The sequence below is a fragment of the Cupressus sempervirens genome, chromosome 2 (assembly GCF_028749045.1).
Source record: "Cupressus sempervirens isolate cs-2001-9-10 chromosome 2, ASM2874904v1, whole genome shotgun sequence".
Taxonomy (NCBI): Eukaryota; Viridiplantae; Streptophyta; class Pinopsida; order Cupressales; family Cupressaceae; genus Cupressus; species Cupressus sempervirens.
The window spans coordinates 101,613,139-101,628,318 of record NC_143119.1 but is presented as its reverse complement, the minus strand read 5'-3'; the positions used below and the strand labels follow the sequence as shown (position 1 = coordinate 101,628,318).

Sequence of the window (15,180 nt, the reverse complement as noted above, 5' to 3'; positions counted from 1 at the left end):
TATTATTATAGCAGCAAGATGGGAAGTCATTATTGGAATATCATGTTATAATGCTGGAGTAATTTGTGAGTTGAAGAGTTTGCTATGTATTTAATTTTATTAGTTTGAAAACCAATATTATTTCAATAGTAGTTCAATCTTTAGTTTGCATAAATTCCTTCTTGTTCATGTTATGTGGTTTTAAATCTATGCAAAGACATTAAAATCTATTTCAGCAATTGGTTTAGTTCTTGGGCATTTCCAAGGTGCCCATTACAATTAAAGATAACAATGTTAGAGCCATTGGATTTGAGGAGGAATTAGCAGCAGTATATAATCAAATCACCTATTTCTTGATCAGAATCCATGATATAATAGAGTTATGAAAACAAAAACATTCAAAATAAGACAATCACATGCTTGGGAGCCTTAAAGAAAATTCCTAAACAAAAACTAGTGGCTGCAAAGATAATATAAGCGGGGTAGGCATATGATGTAAGTAGGTGGTCCAAAGCATTGATGGCTAGAACTAAGATGCTTGAAAAGGTAAAGGAAGATTATGTCAAGATAGAGGAGATAATTAGAGCATTCAAGACAAAATCTTCATTGCAATTGCATAAGTGTTTGATTAGAAAGAACTTCGACAAAGAGATAAATTTGGAAAATCTAAAGAGGATATTTTTTCTCTATTGTATGATCTATCCTTCGATAGCACTTGAACAAGGCATCAACTTCCTTATCAATTGAGGATAGCTTTCAAAAATAGAGATTCAACTAGTCATGTGTTTGATACATATGCTAGTGTGTTGTCTTAAAAAGTGTACACTTTCTTTGTGAGACCTTTTAGCCCTCCCTTTAACGATCTCCTAGGTCCACAAATGCACTTATGCTCAAAATGTTGTTCGTCCTCGATTTTTGCCCATTTTTTGCCATTATTTTTGCATCCTTGAGATCCTAGTGCACATCCTAAGGTCTAGAATCCTCAGGGTTAAGGTCAAGATCATCTCGAACCCCCCTAATCCCTTGGTAAGGGATGAGGTCATCCTTTACCTAAGGCATTTTGCCTCGAATCCCAACCCATTTTAGGTTTTCACTTAGTTTTCCCACCTAATGCAATCAACCCTTTCAATTTTGATTATAAAATCGCTATAAAATAAGGTTTACTAACATCCATTAACATCCACGATAATCAAGTACACATGCAAGCTATCCATTATGATCTAGGAGCGTCCATTTGAAGAGTGAGATCCATTCAAGTCATCATCCAATCAAGCAAGCTTTCAAGAAGCATTCAAGGTTCAATACTTCAAAGATTTAAGAACATATCTACATTCATGAATTTATGATTTTGTATTTCACAAACAAGCATTCCTATGTCTTTGTGGATAGCATACTTGGATCCATCCATGGAGATTTGACAAGCAAGGTGAATCATTACATTTGTCTTGTTTTAAGATGCTTCATTTTAAGGTTGATTCCTCAACCTAGGCTTGACCAAGGCAATCCCCCGCCACCCTCCCAAGTCCCATCCCAACAAAACACCATTTTCCTTGTGTGCAAGTTCAAGTTTGCAAGTTTTCAAAGCAACAAACTCGGATCTCAAAATTAGGGTTTCAAGTTGTGGGTGAAGCTCCAAATTTGAAGGTTTTGTGTAAAATGGGTCAAGGACAACCTCATCCTTGACCTCTAAGTCGCCCCTGACATCTAGGTCATCTTTAACCTCTAAGTTGTCCTTGTCCAATGACTTTTTGATTCACAAAATTTGCAAATATTAGTTCTTAGGTCTTGAATCCAAATTCATTTCAATTTTGGTTACTGCCTACTACTTGATTCTCATATTTGATTTCATCCTCATTGACCCACAAGGTGAGTTTATTCCCTCATTTGTCAATTCATTGTGATTATTTTGATGTATCAAATTTTATCCATTCATGTGCATAGTTGTCAGGCATGCTCCTTATTTACTTGCATATCAAGTAATCAATTTACTTGCACTTAATAAACACGTAATCAAATCGATCATTAAGTTAAGGGAAAGGACATCCTATTGAAAGTAGTCCTTTGAGTATACATCTTGAAAAGAGTCTTGGATTTAGAATTGGCATCCTCTTTGGATTATGTCAATTTAGTTTGAGTCCTTTGAAGGGTTATGCTCAAGTGTTACTCCTTCACTCTCATTAATGTAATGAGTAAAATAAGGGATAACTCACCACATACATTTATGTACATACATTGCTCCCTTATCTTTATGTTATAGTTGGTAAATTAGATATGATTAAGTACAATGTTAATGTTATGTCAAGTGTCATTATGTGTGAACTCGATCATGTTGTGTTTCGATTCATTGAATTTGCTAATAAGGAAAAGGATAATCGATGCTTTCTTCTAGATAAAAACAATTAATGAGTGATTTTTTTTCATCGTCATCAATCTTACATCGATGTAATCTTAGCTGTCAATTTTAAATTGACCTGAGCCGTTTGTTTTTGAACTCCTATATAAATCCACTCCTTTCATTTGTAAGAGAGATTCAGAAATTGTTGCATATAAAGCTACTCAAGTAAATTGATTGCTCAATAGTTAATAAATTTAAATATCATTTGTAAGTTGCATGGCTCATGTCTCACTTAGACCAGATCTAATTTTCCAAGTTGTTAGATTGAAAGAAAGGTTTGATGGAAACACATTATGTGAAAAAATATGTTCATACCTTTCATAGTTGGATGGTTTTCAATTAGTTTGCAAGGTTAGTCTGATCACTTGAAATATGCTTAGCTTTTATTGTGAAAATCTTTTGATTTACCTTAGAAAATAACACCGTCCTCTTAGAGGTGAATTTGGCAAAGCAGGGATAGGTTTTGTATTCTACAATCTTGTCTCTTAAGTTCATTGGATTAGTATAGAATTAGTTTAAGGTTAAAATTATCTTCATAAACCCTCTTTTACACTTCGTTTCAGAAATCTTTGTAAGCGTTAAACCCACAAAATTTCAAAAAAAGAAAAAAGAAAAGGGAAATTCAGAAGTTGAATGATCAAATCTTGAATAACCATGTAAGTATCCTTGGAGGTTTTCAACAAATCATCCTACCATGATAGTCTATCCTGGACATTAGAAACACACACATTTGGAACCTTGGAGTTGTCTTTGTGATCACACAATTCGTCTGTTTAGAAGATTTTGATCAAGAGAGGATAAAGTACCCCTTGGTATTTTATTTTGTGTTGTCTGTCATAAAGCTCACACCAACAAGAAGCCTAGACACATGTCACAATGGTTATTTAATCAAATTTATTACATTTGTTTCTGAGGCCATAAAAATCTTATCAGCTTTTAATATCTAGCATTTGTATGATGAATATTCACAGTAATTATCTGGACAGATTGATCTGTGCCTACAATAAATAAATATTGACACATCTTCCAATAGTGGAGGTTTAAATACAACATGAAATAGCATAGGAAATTGATACCAACAACAGTTGGGAATACGGATGTGTGAACTGAAATATGTTGCCTAAAAAAATATTTTTTAGATGGAAAAAGGTTTCTTGGCTTTCATTACTGATTTTCTCAGCTATCAAAAAAGATAATGAAAACAAGAAAAGGTTATTGTCCTGCAAAACTGTCATGACAGCCATTTCCAACCATCCACTACACAAAACTTCTGGCAGCTACTGCTTGTTCAATTTTTTCTATAACCTCATTGACGGTCATCATTCCCAGTTCTCCACCATGCCTTGAACGAACAGTTAAAGTTTCACTCTCCACCTCCTTTGGCCCCACAACAGCCATTAATGGTATCTTCTGTGTTTCTGAATTCCGAATTAGTTTGCTAAGACGCTCACCATATGATACTTCTGCTCTAATATTTTTATTCCTCATCATTTCCACCACTTTCTGACAGTACGGTACCTGTTGAATTCCAATATTAATCAATCAACCTGAAACCCTTTGTAGGAAAAACAAAATATGAACATGCAATCAATCTACAGACCTGGGTGTCTGTTACAGGTAAAAGACGGGCTTGTACAGGAGACAGCCACAAGGGAAAATCACCAGTGTAATTCTCTATTAATATGCCAAAGAAGCGTTCAAGAGATCCTAGGATAGCTCTGTGAATCATTATTGGCCTGTGTTTCTCTGAGTTTGAATCAACATAGAATAAATCAAATCGCTCAGGCAAATTAAAATCCACCTGCATACAGATGTCCACAGTATTATTTCGATTAGAAAAATCAAAGTCAACTCCCCAAGATTATACTAATTAAAATTCATGGGTATAGACCAAATATGTTTACCTGAATTGTTGAGCATTGCCACTTTCTTCCAAGGGCATCTTCAATCTTAAGATCAATCTTTGGACCATAAAATGCACCTCCTCCTTCATCAACAGAATAATCCCAACCCTTGTCTTGAAGAGCATCTTTCAAAGCAGAAGTCGCTTTCTCCCAAATATCATCACTACCCACTGCTTTCTCAGGCTTTGTTGATAAGTTGACTTCATAGCTCTTAAAACCAAATTGAGACAATATTACTTCTGTAAGATCTAGAACAGATCTTATTTCTTCCTTGATCTGACTAGGCAAACAGAAGATATGTGCATCATCCTGTGACAAACAATGAAACTCTTAAGCAATGTAAAAGAGATAGATTGACTTGTAAATTTCAAACAAATCTTGAAACTGCAGCCCCTGACACCTACTAGATTGAAGGTAGATTCATTTTATAGGTTTTAAATTGGTGTTCACGTAGATGTATAACAGAACAAGTCTTGTCTCCTTGTAGAAATGATTAAAACTGATACTAAAAAAGAAAATGAACAAAGGCCAAAATAAAGTGGGTTCAAATACAAAATAATGATTTAGTGTCTAATATTCTCTATTCTCGCCTGTGAAAAATGCTCCGAATGCCTCTTAAGATATTTCTAAATGATTAGCTTAAAATCTATAGTAAACATGGTTTCTCTTGCTTGTTAAAGATTAATTTAGGGAGCAGTACCAACTCTTTTTCAACGTCTTTGAATGTTAAATGCTTCATGCCTTGAAAATGGGGCAGAATAAGTTATCAACCATGCGTTCCTCAATATAGTATTATAGACAATTATTTTTAAAACGGTCATAAAAACTGTAGATTTCTGCATATAAAGTTTAACTGCCATGACAGATCTGTGTGACATAGGATTTTTTATTCTATTACTAATACTGTTCTTTGGCTCTTTATTAAATATGGGTTATTTGATTAAAATTAAATCTATTGCATGAAAAACCAATTCATATACAAAGCTTTGCAGAAGAGACAATTCATCATGCCCAGCAAACATAATAATTGTCGAACGAGTTGCCAGACATCACAAAAGCATTCAATTTACTGACAGTGAAATATTTGTTATTTTCTAAAACATGTGATTTGAATCTCAAACTCAATAGGAGATTCTTTATCAATTCTGTATAATCAGTGACAATGATATGTTGTTTCTGAAATAGTCAATTCTTCAAGAGCTTTACTTAATATCCATTTGCCAATTTGAGTATTATATACTTCTTGTGACCATGGCACCTTTGCCCCATATTGATACTTTATTTGAAACAGATTAATCATGGGGTGGGTATGACATGAAATCCTTACATACAATCTTGTATTGATTTCTCATCTATCATGAAGTTTCTTGTATGTCAATGCCTTTTTACATATTTATGAATCTCTGGAAGTGCATCAAGAACAACAAAATTCTACCAATGGAACAATCTTCCCAACACATAAACATGACATCAAGTACCCCACAGAAGAAAGAGTTGTCATCCAAAGACGGCCTTAATGCAGTGTTCCATGGGAATGCATATTGCATTACCTGGGGAGTGGAAGATGTTCCTGATGTTCCAGACATCCTCAAGGCTCAGAGACTCGGAAAGGATGCCATCTTTCTCAGAACTAGACAGCCTGCATCATTTTCTGCATAATGTTCTAAAAAAAGCTAATTTGTTAAAGAAAAACTTTTAAAAGTTAAAGCCTCTAGAAGCTAGAGGTGGGAAGATGGTCATTGCAAATTCAGTACATTGTATTTACTTTTCAAAATTTCAGCTTCTCCTAGTTTCTTGAAGTCACTTTAGTAGCCATAACCTTTTGGAAAAAAATTGCCGTCCTCAAAACTATTTCCCTGCATCCCTCAGTCCCAGAAGCTCAGAGAAACACTGCCTAAGAGTTAAAAGAAGACATCAGGGAAACTGAAACTATCACCTACCATATTTGCTAAATCACATTGTTAAAAGAACAATTATGAGCATCATAAGCCTTTCACTAAGATGCATCTCCAAGGTTGGCAACATTAAAATTTGTATTAGTCCTTAGCTTTAAGATTTACTAATGGCTCCACCCTATGTCATTACACAACGGACCTATGAAATTTGTCCTTAATGCCCTGGAGCTTGATAAAATGCATAATACTAGAGCACTAACAGGTGTTTCATGCCAAAAGGAAAAAACCTGCACCTCAACCCCTAACTAGAACTGATCATTATCCATGCAAATCTTTAAAATCTAATACATCAAAATCATGGAAATACAATTGCATGTGAAAGCCTTAGATCAATATAAGTATAATGTACATTTGATTGCACAAGTAATCGTAGTGACCTTTTCACACCATCACCCCATTGCAAATGGGGACCCCCTCTTTTCACTTCGCAAATAGGTAGTTGTCTTTGGTGGTCTTAGTTCAGAGGCAATTATCAAGTATCTAAGCCTTAAAGATGAGTTTGAGCAACTCTGGCTTGCAAGGGAGTCAAGTGAATCAGGGATATGAGTGAGAGATGGACTGAGATAGTTAAGGATGTGGAATTAAAGTCAAGGGCTTTGTGATGAAATGAGTTAACATCCTTGGAAGATACTTGTTCTAGTAATAAATTTACCTTGAAAAGTCAAGAAAAGTTGTTGAAGAGAACACTGATGGAGGCGTGTTGATTCCTAAAATTTGGTTGAGTCTGGAATTTTTTTTTATATCTATTAAAGTCTAAAACCTCCATTATAACTCCTATGAACCTGAAACCACTCTCAAACATCCTGACACTACTTATATAAAATATAACTTAAAGCATAAGATCTTATACTCAAGGTTGCATGGGTACTCGTACCCACACCCCTGGTACTCATACCCACGTACCCAAGTACCAGGTACACGCATCCCACGTACTGGGTACTCGGTGGAGAGCATCATAGCTAAGGACCTTGATTAAGATTCTGATTTTTTTTTTTTTGGTTTTTTGTTTTTGTATTAGCTTGTTGTTTATCAAACTTAATTCAATACCAAATCAGTTTGAAATTTTGATACTCATTAACAATAAACTTTATCACTGTTCAAGTCATAAGTTTATCATTTGCAATATGTCATTGTCATATGGTTTAGGATCTTCTTGTTCATTTTTAAAGTCTGCCCTCTTTGTTATGCATCTAACCATTTATCATGCATTATTATTTCAAACATATAGCAAATCTGAAACTGAAAACAGTACATTACATTTGCAAACTTTATCACTGTTCTTGTTTTCAAAAACCATTGTCATGACTCATAATTTCAGATTTTTTATAAATATAAAAGTATAATTTTTAAATAAGTTTGACATACCTAAGTACCTCTATCCCCTATTATGAAAAATACTTTAAACATTCAGCAATAGCATATATATATTTGACTTATGGCTCATATTTTCAAATTTCTTGTTTTGAATGCTCAATGTCATGACTCATGACAGATATTTTGATTTTTATATTTTCTATAAAATATTAATTATATAGAAAAAATTAGGCATACACACGTACCCCCGTCCCCTATTTTGAAAAACATGCGTACCAGTACCCGTTCCCATTCCCGTACCCATGTAACCTTGCTTATACTTCATGCTATATTTTGCATAAATCCTCCGTCCTCCAAGCAGCAAGTTAACACTTAAAAAACTTTTAGATAGACCACTAGGTTGAGCCCAAGAGAGTGGAATTCCGAACTCCTTTGGGTTCAAGAGCCCAAGAGAGGGCAGAAATCTGACCTCACCAGGGCCCCATTAGCCCAAACACTTGATGATATCTGCCCAGCTTCCAAGCAGAAAATTTTGCAAGTCAAACCATGAGAGAAGTCAAGAAGATGGACTAAGATGTGATATGTTAAGAAGTAAAATGAAGACCATTGCTGATAATGAAAATACAGAGAAGATAAACTCTTGTTGATGAAAGAGGTATGTTTTAACCAACTGATTTGCTGATGAGATATCCAGATCCAGATGATAAGTTAGTTAAGCATGGAGTTCAAGCGAAATAAAAACCAACATTTAGCATTTGTGTATCTACTTGGGCAAAGCCCAAGAAAGGGTAGAGTTCCACCTTCCTTGGGGCTTTTGAGCCCAAGAGAGGGAAGTATTCCACCCTCCGTGGGGCTCCAAAGCCCAAGCAAGGTCGGCATTTCAACCTTGGTTGGGTGCCATAGCCAGCCGCCTCCCTAACTTTTCCCAACACTTGCACAAAGCCTGGACATATTAAATAAATTAAAGGCATGCGATATTTTAATTGGTGAATGAAAGAACAAGAAATCAATTTTGCAAATGTTAGTTGGCAAGATCAAACCACGATGAGAGTTTACACTTCATTTTTTTAATGCTCCACTTGGGAAGAGCCCAAGAGATGGGCAGAATTCCACCCTACTTGGGGCTCTACGCCCATAACTTACAATAAAACAAGGCAACCAATGTGTATGTTAAGATAGACTAGAACATAAGGAGTTTGACATTTGTTGCAAATGTGATTCACATGAGAAGACTCTAGGTCCATGCTTCAAAAATTGAGAGAAGTTTGGTATAAATTTTCACATGCTCATGAAGTGAACTGAAGAAACTGGGTTGGAAAATAGTGAGTTATGAATCAAAAATCTTGAAAATATGGGGCAGAGGCATGGAAATTTGAGGTAAAGTTGCAAAGTGTCGATGCAAGTGCATACTGGTCTTAGGCCAAGAGCCCAAGAGAGGGCAGAATTCGAACCTCCGTAGGACTCTTGAGCCCGACGGAGGTTGGGATTTCACCCTCTCAGGCTCCTTTATTCTTAGCGATCAAACATCAAAGTCGATTGGCATGCCTTGTAAAACTTATAAAGTGCAATTCTAATTTGTTTTGCATGAGGTCGGCCCCTCTAGATGGACATCCCGTTTCAATCAAATGCAATTAGAGACTTCATTTCGAACACACAAACCATTCAATTGGGCAACTTGATCATGAGGAGAGCGGATTATTAAGGGTAGACCAAAGGATTTCCATATTGGAGGATGATTTTGGTGAAGAAGCTGGATAACATTGAAGCCCATTTGGAAGGATGTCAAGAATCAAGCACTTCCAAATTTCAAATTCAGATTTTGGACTTGAGAAAAGGAGCGAACATGCAGATCTGCACAATGAAATCAGAACTTGAAGAACACGTGTACAATCCTCAGACTTTACACCCCCAGATTTTTTATATCAGCCAGCAAGGTAAACATGATGGCATTCTAATGGTAATTCAAGTAGAATTGGAATTTGTTTAATGTTGGTGCATAGATTAGTTCAAATGCATATTTAATGCTAAGATTAGGTGGAATGCTTTATATTGCTTATACTCAGCATTTTTGTGAATTTAATGCAATTATTTTCTTGTTCATCCAAGGTGAGAAAAGGAAGACTTTCATAATGGAGATAGCAGGTAGCTAAGTAGATCAAGTGTGTGCATGATTTCAATGACAAGTGTAAAATGAAGACTTCAAGCAACAGCAATTTGCAGTTCATTCATCAAGAGTACAAGTGAGATGATGTTCGAGATCAAGGTCAAGTTATCAAAATGGACACCAAAATTTCATGTACAAGCAAGTTCAAGTTCGTGCCAATGAGAAGATTTCCAAATTTCAAAGATGGAGAAGTGGAATTAAAACAAAGATAAGAATGCTTTAGTGGCACCTATCCATTTCCAAACAATCAAAAAATTCACATTTGCACGTGCCAAAGATAAACCAATCATATTATATCAAGTGCACATTTGGAAGGCATCTAATGCCTCTTCCTAACCTATTAATTGATTGACCAATAAAAGCAATATAATTTTCCTCTTGTGGGACAGGTCGGAGACAGTGTAGTACCTCTACGCATCGACACGCGTATCATTCTGTGACTGATTTCTTCTCACCCAAGAAAGACTCCTAGTGCTTTTTGTTGCTTGTATTTGTTTGATGTTGTTGCTTTTCTTCGAACACCTTTGTGTGCTCCTATTGGCTTCAGCCTTGATTTGTTGTAATCTTTTAGTCCCATAGACCTCTTTTTGGTCTTTTGTTGGACATTAATATCATTATCTTATCTTATCTTATCTTGGCCCATAAAAGAGTGCCCTTTTGTAATTGGCCAGTATTAAATGTTTGTAGCTGGAAATCCTAATTAGGACTCTGTTGTTTAATCTTGGTCCATGACTCCATTGTAATTGAACAAATATAAAAGGTCAAGGCCTTCTCATTTGTAACTCATTAGATGTATAGTAGACGAGACTTAGAGAAATTGTCGTCATAATGTTATCAAAGTAATTGCTAATTCATTGTTTGGTCTTCATGGTGGATTACTTGCGTTGCTTGGAGTATTGCATGGTTTTCACTCAAAGTAGATTTCATTTCATGTTGATTAGAAGTAGTGTTTAGTTGGATGGAAGATATTTTGGATGCGTCTTTGGTGAACTTACGTAGACCAAAACACTAGCTTCTTGTTGATTGTAAGTATGCCTTGTGTGGTCGAATGACATATTTATGAGCTTTACTTTGATTATTGTTTCCAAATCGATATGCATTGATGGATGGTGTTGATGGAATAGTGATAGTTTGAAGCCCATAGAAGCATAAATCGTTAGGGGAATGGATCAGAAAACCAATGGAGTAGGATTATTTGAAAGAAATCGGCAAGAAAAAAAGGAAAATCCGATTTACAGAAAAAAATTTAAATGTGAAAAGTTTAAGGAAAACAGTCAATAACTATTATTTTTACTTAAAAGACACTTCCATAGCATAGATGATTAAATTTAGATAATAAAGGACTTGTATAAATGATTCAAAGCACTTGCACAACCTCCTAATATATTTTTAACTTGAAGGTCTCAAAGTTCAACTTTGATTTTGTTTGTAGATATTTCATTCAAGCTATGATTTGAAAGCACCAAAATATGGTGTGTATCTGAGCAATTATTGTGGAGTGATCTTGCATCCTCCTCTTTTTTCCGTGAATAGTGTATCATATCTCTTTAATTAATTAAAGGACATGTTTATGGATAAAAAAACGGAATGAAGCTTCTTCACGAGACATTGTCAATAAATAAAATCTTCACATTCATATAAGTAGGATTTTGATTTTCTAGAATTCTCTCAAGTTCCTTTGATTATATATACTCAACAAACAATTATATATAAACTTGGTGTGATATACACGTCTAAAGTGATATATACACGTATATGCCAAAACAACTTTATATACGTTGAACATAGAGACTGAATTACATGAATTATTTAATTTAATTTAGAGAAGAGTTTTAAATATCAAGCGATTTGATTAATCGTAAGAACTTATATCTTGCATTTGATAAACCTAAAAGGATTATAATGATTATTGTAGGGTTCTTTGTTTTCTCCAAAGTAAATAAGGAAAAATTTTGTTACTCTGCTCTTTTAGATTGTATCACAACAAACAAGGCAACCTTGTTATGGTCTTCTTTTGTTTCATATTGCAACAATTTAAATATTTGAAATTTATACAAATAAAATCAATTTTGAAAAAGAAACAATATTAATTAGCCTATACAATACATTCAATGTAGAAAGAGAGAAAAAAATTGTTTGCAATTATCTATCTCCCACGTTACTTCTCAACTTTGCAATGCTGCAGGAATTTGCAACACTTTCAAACCAACTTTCCTGGATGCATCTTCAGTGCCGCACGTTAATTTCGAAGAGCATCGCCTCACGTTTTTGCAGGTGTTTCCCATCAGTGTCACTTTCAGAGATTTTGCTAGTTTCCCGCGATTTTTTTGCCAATTAACCATCTCTTTTTTCCAATTAATTGCCTAATAGATTGCAAAAGTAGCATTGTAGGTTGTTGACCATGAAATCCCAATTTTGGAGGGAATAAGTCACTGCACATGCTGATTCCTGATTAATTGCGTATAATCCCAAATAAAACTTGTTTTCTACTTCTATGCTATTAATATATGTTAATAGTCAATGCTAAATAATTTTTGAATCTACTTTATTATATTAATTATAAACTATAGGGTTTGGTGATTTCCACGCTCATTCTGCATTGACTTTGCTTCCATATTGGAATTAACCCCATTTCTAAGTGATTCATCAATTACGTGAAATATTTGTTGGGTCTTAGAGGTTTTTACATTTTTTTCCAGTTTTTAGAGATTTTAATATTATTTTAATGCGCTTTAAATGCAAAAAAGGTCATTAGAAATCAAGTCAACAATTGTCAACGATTTTTTCATGAATTAGAGATTTTCAAGGAAAAATATTGGCTGGCCCTATGTAATGTCCCCTTTTTCTGGGACATTATAATTTAGTGTTGCCGGCTCTCTTCACCTAGGTTTTGGGGGCGAGAAGGTTCTTTACGGGGTTCCATTCGAGATTTGACCTAAACATTTCCAGTTTTAGACCCGTCAAAGCAGTTTTGGCAGGTTCTTCGGATGCTTACTATTTTTAGTAAGTGAACAGAACTCAATATTCTTGATATCTCAGTGTTGGTTTGGAAGCATCTCACCGAGATCTTTCCAACAATCTATTGCACGTGCTTATCCGAGTTCGTTTGGTCAATTATTTTAATGCCTGACGATTATATGGTTTACTGGCTAAGTGACTTTTTAAGTTCATTTAACTTGTCACTTTATTTTAAAAAGGTATTGTATTCACTTAAGTGACTAAAGGACAAAATGGTGCTTTATTCCACATTGCTTAAAAGAGCGTACATCACATTGGGAAAAGTGATAAAAGTACAACAAGCTCCACATGGGAAGTTATGAAGATTATAATATTTAAAACAAATATTAATCTGGGAGCTAGAAACAGTTGTTGGTTATTTCTTTGAGGATGCAAACCCTTGAAGAAGCATTATACAAACCTAGCCTTCTTACAGGTTTTAACTACATTTGCCAATCTAACTGTTTTTACTGTTTATAAGATTGGTTCATTGGATAGTTACATGTTATTGTATTGCTGTTGTATAATGCAGTAACGAATTTGGTGATTATTTGTGTTAATTCCTGGCTTATATATGTACTTTCTAAATATTGGTGAAATAAAACAAAGTTTTTTGAGTTTCCTTGTATGCGAATCTGCGGGATACAAGTCGGATTAAGGTTCTGAAATTTGTATCAAATATTGGTTTACTATTCGGATTTAAATCTGCAAATATATATCACAGTTTTTGGTAAAATATCCGGAAAGGCATATTAGAGTGGTATCAGAGCTAAAAGTCCTGCCATCCTGTGTGGAATTTTTCCAGAAATATTTTTTTTGCCTACAGAAAAGTTTTATCAAAGCAAAAGATTTTGCCATCTTGTGGTGTTTGTTGAGAAACAAAGAAACTGTGCAGACTGGCCTTCTTCAAACTTTAGCTACAGTAAAGAAAAATGCCAAGTTTGCTGAATAGGAGAACACCGGCAGAGAGAGACTGAGAACTACGTTCCAAAAGTCTAAAAACTATCTTAGACTGAGAACTACGTTCCAAAAGTCTAAAAACTATCTTAGTCTGTATGCCCCTTTTTATGTTGGCAGAGCTCCCAAGAAAATAATACCTACAAGCATACTATGCAGGGAATATATGTTGGTAGTGAGACACGTAACATCCTCAAAGGTGAAGCATAGAGTTTAGCCACGGCCGGAAATCCAACTGGAAGTGCAGTCTGTGTGAAGGGGGTGGTCTGACGGGGTGGCACCAGTCGGGTGTTGGAACAGAGGCCTAGTAATAACTGCTGGCAGTCAGGGCAATGTCGGCAAGCAAAAACCACCACACTCGGGCCCAACTGCATCTTCCATTTCCCATGGCTCAAATGGACATGAGCACAATCGGTATTTTGGATGGTACTCGAGCACCTTAACAGTCCGAAATCTATGAACCAACACAGACACTCGGAGACACATCTGCAACTACATGGGAAGCCACACATGGAATCTCATACAACAAACAATTTGGCAATAAAGAATAATTGACAAGTACGGACTGAGTTGCTCATAGTCATGGCCAGTTAGCTACGGTTTAGAGTCTAAGGCGAGGTTGAGGATAAGCTTTTATTGAAGGTGCCATGAGTTGAAGACCCCATTGGGCACGTCATTCTGGAAGGAACAGGTATGGGAGGAAGCATAGAACTCACCTACAGGTACACGCAGTAATACCAGCAGGGCATCAAGCTATTCAGACCTACACAGAAAGATTCTCATCCTCAAGCAGACTGCTTACACTCCAGCAGCGGGGTGGTTGTTGAAGGAATGGTGGTCGGGTTGTGAGGAGATTCCAGTTCGGGCGTCGGGTGTAGGAAAATAAAAATAAACACAAGGCAATACATTCATGGCCAGAATCCAAACACGGGTCAGATACTCCTCCATTCGTTCTTTTTAAAATTATTTGCATTCGTAGGTTGTAATAACCGCCTATTCTGAAGGTTCATCCACTATATGTATTTGCTATGATGATGTTGATGCTTAGAACCAGTTAGTTTTCGTAGCAACGATTCTTTGAATGTTAAGGGTACCACTTAGTTCTTGCTCTGAATACGTGTGCTCTTAATCTGAATAGATATGTTGCTTGCTGGAACAAGGAACTCCTGATAAATGTTTTATATAATGCCCAGTTGAAAAATTGAACTCTGTGATTTAATACAGCAACTCCTTGCCACATTTTAAGTTTATGCTCTGAGTGTGAAGGAAGGAAATCAGTATGTTATGAAGCTCCTTGGGAAGAGTATTGTGCTTAATGTATCATGTTTTTCAGTATAGAAACTCCACACATGTTAACCTAGACTGTTCAAATGTTGTTCAGAATATATTAGAGAACGTGGTATAACTGTTTGTCAAAAATCCATCTCAACTATACAGTCGGCAATTTGATCAAAAATTAATCAAGATTATTACAGTGGTGTATGAGGGTAAGGAGTGTGCAAGAAAAACCGGTGC

The 15,180-nt window shown here is 35.4% G+C and overlaps 1 protein-coding gene across 1 annotated transcript in view; it reads right to left on the bottom strand.

Moving 5' to 3' along the window:
* Positions 1-3,243: 3,243 nt before the first annotated feature.
* EMB2761 (threonyl-tRNA synthetase, putative / threonine-tRNA ligase) overlaps positions 3,244-15,180 on the bottom strand; it is a 95,031-nt gene continuing 83,094 nt past the window's right edge. Inside the window, exons 7-9 of the mRNA XM_089812806.1 lie at positions 4,279-4,587; positions 3,975-4,175; positions 3,244-3,892 (exon numbers count right to left, since the gene is read on the bottom strand). Of these exons, the coding sequence (XP_089668932.1) occupies positions 3,632-3,892; positions 3,975-4,175; positions 4,279-4,587 (771 nt within the window). The 3' untranslated portion in view covers positions 3,244-3,631. The remainder of the gene's footprint in view (positions 3,893-3,974; positions 4,176-4,278; positions 4,588-15,180) is intronic.